Source organism: Euphorbia lathyris, chromosome 4 (genome assembly GCF_963576675.1).
Source record: "Euphorbia lathyris chromosome 4, ddEupLath1.1, whole genome shotgun sequence".
NCBI lineage: Eukaryota > Viridiplantae > Streptophyta > Magnoliopsida > Malpighiales > Euphorbiaceae > Euphorbia > Euphorbia lathyris.
In genome coordinates this window covers 3,392,295-3,398,768 of record NC_088913.1, presented here as the reverse complement: position 1 = coordinate 3,398,768, position 6,474 = coordinate 3,392,295, and the positions used below count along the sequence as shown (strand labels likewise).

General features: G+C 30.9%; 1 protein-coding gene across 1 annotated transcript; it reads left to right on the top strand.

Moving 5' to 3' along the window:
- Window positions 1-851: 851 nt before the first annotated feature.
- On the top strand, window positions 852-5,790 carry LOC136227720 (transcription factor bHLH95). Its single transcript, XM_066016462.1, has 3 exons — window positions 852-1,219; window positions 3,764-4,192; window positions 5,656-5,790. The coding sequence occupies exons 1-3, from the start codon at window positions 911-913 to the stop codon at window positions 5,749-5,751; spliced, it is 834 nt and encodes a 277-aa protein (XP_065872534.1). The 5' UTR covers window positions 852-910; the 3' UTR covers window positions 5,752-5,790.
- The last annotated feature ends 684 nt before the right edge of the window (window positions 5,791-6,474 follow it).

Sequence of the window (6,474 nt, the reverse complement as noted above, 5' to 3'; positions counted from 1 at the left end):
TGCATTGTGACGGTAAGAACATATTTTGTTTTAGAGATTCATAATTTGATTCTCAATAATTATGAAGAAATTCTATAATATTAATGGATTTCTTATGAATAAATTAGATCCCTTGTACACATTTATTTTTTAATATATCAATCATCTATAAATTTTTTGATTAGAGAGATGTATATTACTTCACAAATATAGTAGAAATTCTCCTAATTAAGAGAGTCTATAAAAGACTTAGCAAAATAGAAATTTTAAATACGTACTATTTGACTAGATATGAGCCTATTTTGAGTACGTACTGTTCGACTAGATGGGACCGCATGGTCACTCGATAGATGTAGGATTCACATATATGTATATACGTACCGTTCGACTAGAGATGTGACCATATTTTGAATACGTACCGTTCAACTAGATGTGACTGCAGGTCACTTGATAGATATAGGACCCACACATATATATATGCATATATGAATACGTACCGTTCGATTAGAGATCCTATTTTGAATGCGTACTGTTCGGCTAGATAGGACCGCACGATCACTCTATAGATGTAGGACCCACATATATGTATATGCATGTATGAATACATACCGTTCGACTAGATATGACCCTATTTTGAATACGTATTGTTCGGCTAACTGCGGTCACTCGATAGATGTAGGACCCACATATATATGCATATATGGATTTCAGTTTTTCTTTTTTATTTGGAAGGCCAAGTAACGGCATTGCCTTATGATTGTATTTTGGCAACCTTCTAATCATATCCCTCTCAACCTCTTTCTCCTCCCCTTTGATCCCCTTTTTAAACGCCTCTTTCTCTCCTTCTTCACATCACTCCACAAACCCCTAAATTCTCTCTCTACCCCCCTCTCTCTCTACTCCCTCTCTCTCTCTACCTCTTTTCCTCTCCATGTCTAAAGAAAGCTTCTTATGGGGAAACCAAACATGGTCTGATCTTTGCAATTCAACCCACCAAACTACCTCACCAAAACACACTCAAGTAGACCAAGAGAGTAGTCAAGAACCGGCCGCGGTGGCCGCGGCCGCGGAAGTTAAGAACAGCAAGAAAAATGGTAAAGGAAGTAGAGATGGTAACAAAGAAGAAAAAGGAAGTGAATCGGATCATGAAATTCATATATGGACTGAAAGAGAAAGGAGAAAAAAGATGAGAAACATGTTCTCTAATCTTCATGAATTGCTTCCTCAACTCCCTCCTAAGGTAATAATCTTTTGTCCGGTAGATGACAAACTCGCCGCGTAAATGTTTGTTAGACTTAAAGCGTGTATAACACATGTTCAGTAATCCATTAAACGATTAATTTTCATTAACTTTCGTTAATTTACGAATTTTTAGGGTTCCAACCGGTAATTTTTTTAATTTAAAATGCTCTGATACCGTATCGATAAACTATAAATTGAAGCTAATTGAGATTCTAGGTTTTATGTATATCTTTAGAGGTTTGAGGAAGAAGCTTTTGGTTATTTGTTTTTATGTATATATTATATATTCCCCTTTTTTCAAGCTTGATTTTTTTTTGTTGTTAAATGATTAAAGGTGAAAGCTTTTTGTTTTGTTCTTTCATGGGCAGTTAGAGATCAAGAAAGGGTTTCCATTATTTGTCTGTTTTCTTTCTTTTTCATGTTGGGTTTTCTTGAAAGAAGATGGAAGAACAATGCCCTAATTTTCTATTTATATGCAATTTTTTATGTATTAATTACAAAATGCATAATTTATCAAGGGTTTTAGGTGTTTTGAAAAAAAAATCAAGGGTTTTAGGTTTTAATTTAGGATTTATTTGATTCAGTTGTTATCGTTTCTCAAATTCTAATCAAATATTTTATATCTACGGCAATTGGAGTAAAATAATAAAAAGGAGCTACAAAAAGACAACCAAACAGACATTTTCATTTTCCAATCCTATAACGTATTTCCTTTTTATTAGCTTTTATTAGCTTTGACTAGAGTCTTTTTTACATTGAATTTGACTAACACAACAAAAAAAAATAAATAAATTAGAGTTTGATTCATTCATTAATGTTGAATATGTAGTAATAGATTAACTTCCAAGTTTAGAATAAACATTGTAATTCAACTTACTAAAAATTTATCTCAAATTGACTACCAATTTTAGCACTTGTCTTTTGGTTGAAATTTAATATTGAGTTTGTTTTAATTAATTTTCATATTTGGAAATAAAAGATTTGAATTTTGAATTTTTGCTCATAATTTAGATTATATTGTGGAGTGATCATTAGAAAATCATTCTAATAATGATATGATTTTTTTTTTTTGGAAATTGAAATGAAATTGGCTTGTTTCATTGTAGGTTTTATCAAAATTCTCCAACTTAAATTGAATAATTGGTTCTATTTAATGACATAAATTTATATAAATATGTAAATGAATTTATTACTTAATATTTCCAAAGAAATTAAATGATTTCATAAATGAATTTCTTCTTTTTTTTTGCATTTCAAACATTGAATTTGATAGATCACATTAGAATAATCTCAATCATTCATTTTCTATTTTTTCAATCAATTTCAAAATAAATGGTTAATATCTAGTTAATATGTCACAATTTTTCATAATTTAAAATAAAATCTCATCACCAATTTGTTTAATAAGACTTGAACATGAACATGAACATTTAATTATTAATTTTGAATTTCTTGACTACTCGTTTATTTTTTTTCCCTCGAGGAAAGAATAAATATATCGATCTAAATCAGCAGCAAGAATAGGAATAAGAAAAGGGGAAACAGAAGACCACTCCTCACGAATAGACACAGAACTGACTGTTCTAGCTAAACTATAAGTTGCCCAGTTCGTTGAACGTTTAACAAAAGAGATAGACACATCATCTAACTCGTGAAATAAATTATGGGTAAATAATTTATTAGTCCCTCCCTTTTTACCTAATATACTGTTTAGTCCTCCTATAAGATCCCTATCTACAACAGAGTAACATGACCATTTTATATCTACAATGGTCGTCTTGAAAGCTAAGATATGTTCGGTTAAAAATCTAAAAAAACTAGACAAAATGACCAAATGGTTAATATTAACAAAAGATAAGGACCTTATTATGTGTTTTTCAAAATAGGGGAATTAAACGATGTATTAGGTAAAAAGACGAGGATTAATAAATTATTTACCCATAAATTAATGCAATCAGAAATAATGTCAGATAGATACGATAGGGTTTCAATATTGTTGTTGATAGCTTGTACCACCGAGACACAGTCAGAGCGGAGTTCCACTTTACTATAATTGTTTGCTTTGAGCCATGATAACACTTCCTTCACTGCTATTGCTCATTTATTTGATTCGACTACTGTTTGTCATTGCTGTCAGATACCGTAGCAATTTCCCAATCCTAACCAAACCCAAACTAAATTTTACCGTTCTTTTACAGGCGGACAAATCAGATTACAAATTAGGTTTACATAATGGAGTATTTATAATACTCAATTTAACCTAATTAGACTTGGAACCCATGACCTAATATGACTTGGAATCCACGATGTCCCCACGATGTCGAATCTAAATAGAAAACCGAAACACAATCCAGTGAGACCCGTTGCTTCCTGTCATCGTAGTGTGTTATACCATTACGACAGTTTGCTTTGAGCCATGATAATGCTTCCTTCACTGCTATTGCTCGTTTATTCGATTCAACTACTGTTGTCGTTGTTGTTAGATACCGCAGCAATTTCTCAATTCTAACCAAACCCGAACTAATTTTACGCTCTTTTACAGGCGGACAAATCTACCATTGTCGACGAGGCAGTAAACTACATAAAAACCCTAGAAAAAACCCTAAAAGACCTTGAGAAACAGAAGCTAGAAAGGGGAAAAGAACCCAAGGTTATTCCTGAATCAAGGGAGGCATTTTTAGCTGATCAAGGTTCATCTAATAGTTCCAATAATGTGGGAACTACATCTACTAGATCCTTAAATTTAGCTTCAATTCAGGGGTTTCCTGTGATGTTTCAGACATGGACATCTTCTAATGTTGTGTTGAACATTTGTGGGGATGAAGCTCAGATTAGTGTTTGTTCTTCAAAGAAGCCTGGTCTGTTTACTGCTATCTGTTATGTTTTGGAGAAATATAACATAGAGATGTTGTCTGCTCATGTTTCTTCTGATTCCAGTCAGTGCTTTTACATGATTCAAGCTTATCATCATGTAAGTTTCTTTCTAATCCATCTTGATTAATTTGTTTTTCATTATAATCTCACATATTAAGCTATGTTTAGGGTTGTAATGAGCCGAGCCGCTTAGGAGCGGCTCAATGTTTGGCTCAATCGTATTCGACTCGATTTATAAACGAGCCAAGTTTTAGCACGGTGAAACTTGGCTCGTTAGCCATCGGTCAATTTTAATCACACATTAAGCTAGTTTAAGGCTATAAATGAGCGGAGTTGAGCCACTCGGCCTCGGGTTCGTTAGAACTCAGTCATGTTTGGATCGAGTTATAAACGCCATGAGGTTGAGCACGGTGAAACTTGGCTCGAAAGCTTGCGAGCGGGCTTGATTATAATATTCATCAATGGTCTCGTGAGCAAGCTTGGTTTGATTATTTTTTAGTAATATTCTTTCTGTGAAGGGGAAATGTAAAACTACTGAGACTATGTAGTTTTGGGATAAATTACACTCATTGCTACTGAACTTCAATTCTTAATAGTATGACCTAACTTTACATTTTTTAATACCGGTGGTCACATAACGTCTCAAAACGATTGGTCACGGTCTCAAAGTAAAAAATTCGAAGAGTTAATGATATTCTAAGGAACTTTAATTCTTGATTTTTTTTTTTTTGAGGTCATTTAGGTGGTGTTTGGTTAGGAGAGAGAAATAGAATTTTTAGAGAGAGAAAACTCCAAAAAATGTAATTTTGGAAAATAAAAAATTTGGTTTCATGGTAAATGTTGTTCTGAACAACTTTAATTCTTGAATATTTTCATTTTGATGTTGTTAACGGTCATTTTGAGAAGTTAGTTAAAGTTGAGTGGTCACCGATGTTAAAAAGTGTAAAATTCAGTAGCCATTAGTGTAATTTACCCATGTTATTTATTAGGATTAATTTCAAATAAAATCATGTGGTTTTACTTTTTTTTTTACAAATCGGTACTTGTGGTTGGCAAAAAAATTATTTTTCCAAATTTGGCCGATAACAACATCAAAATAAAAAATTTCAAGAATTAAATGATATTTTAAACAATTTTAATTGTTCAACTTTTTAGTTTTAAGGTCATTTAGATGTTTTTGTTTTTTTATGAGAGAGAAAGTTAATGTTTAAAGAGAACTCTATAAATAATGATTTTGAAAATTTTCTTGAAAAAATAAAAATTTTGCCAACTATAGGTACCAATTTCAAAAAAAAAATATAAAATCAATAGGGCATTTATCTGAAATTAACCGTTTTTTTAATTGAATAAAATGAGGTATTTCCAATTAAAAAAATAAGAATTAATATTATCTAATATATTTACAAATAAATGCAAATTCTTATATATCTTCTTTTTCATCCATAGGTTATTATTTATGTGTTAATAATATTGTTATTATATACCTATGTGGGTGTATTATGTAACTTGATTATATGCTAATTAATTAATTAATTAATTAATTAATATTGATTTAAGCAGGTAAATGGAGATTCTAATCAGTTTGCAGAGGCAATTCCAGTGGAAGAAATATATAGACAAGCTGCAAATGAGATAATTAGTTGGATTTCTTCATGATCATTATCAAATTCAACCATGAAAATGTTTTGTAAGAAATTAATAGTATTGTAATGTTTATTTCTTCATATATTACCCTTTTTTTTTATATAAATGAAAATTATAATACCAATTTGGAAGAGTATAATAAAGTTGTCATTTTATAAATGTGAAACAAGAAAAAATTCAATATATAGTAGTGTTAACATGGATCTGATGGAAAATGAATTTGGTCATTATCTTTAGATCTAGGCTGATTAAAATCCTAGGATGAAGATTTAATCAGTCTAGATCTAACGGTCATTAGAATCTATGTGAACACTTTTATTACATTTTTTCTGTTACATTTTTTTAGGTGATTTAGGCCTAAATTTTATATATGTGTGTGTTGAGTTGCGTATAAATATTTGTTTTATGCTTTAGATGGTGCTCGGAGTGAGGGGATGTGTTAAGTATTTCATGTTGCTTAACTAGTATTGAGACATTTGAGAGTATCTCAGATAGTTTTTTAGTTGGGTTCTTAAGTTCAAATTTGAGAAGAGAGAATTAAAAAACCAACTAACACTGTTTATTAGTGACTCCTCAAATCAGTAAGATTCTTCACATCCTCTCTATTATTGAGAAGTCTATCTCCAGTCCTAGTCTCCTCTTTATTTTATTTTTTATTAATAATTTATTATTGTTGGGTCGTTTTCCTCAAACTGTTGGTAAACATAATAATACTTAATAATTTTAATTATAAAA

Coding starts and splice junctions, on each gene's coding strand:
- LOC136227720 (XM_066016462.1), top strand. CDS start 911: ATGTCTAAAGAAAGCTTCTTATGGGGAAACCAAACATGGTCTGATCTT. Junction 1,220..3,763: donor TTCCTCAACTCCCTCCTAAG/GTAATAATCTTT, acceptor GCTCTTTTACAG/GCGGACAAATCTACCATTGT. Junction 4,193..5,655: donor TGATTCAAGCTTATCATCAT/GTAAGTTTCTTT, acceptor TGATTTAAGCAG/GTAAATGGAGATTCTAATCA.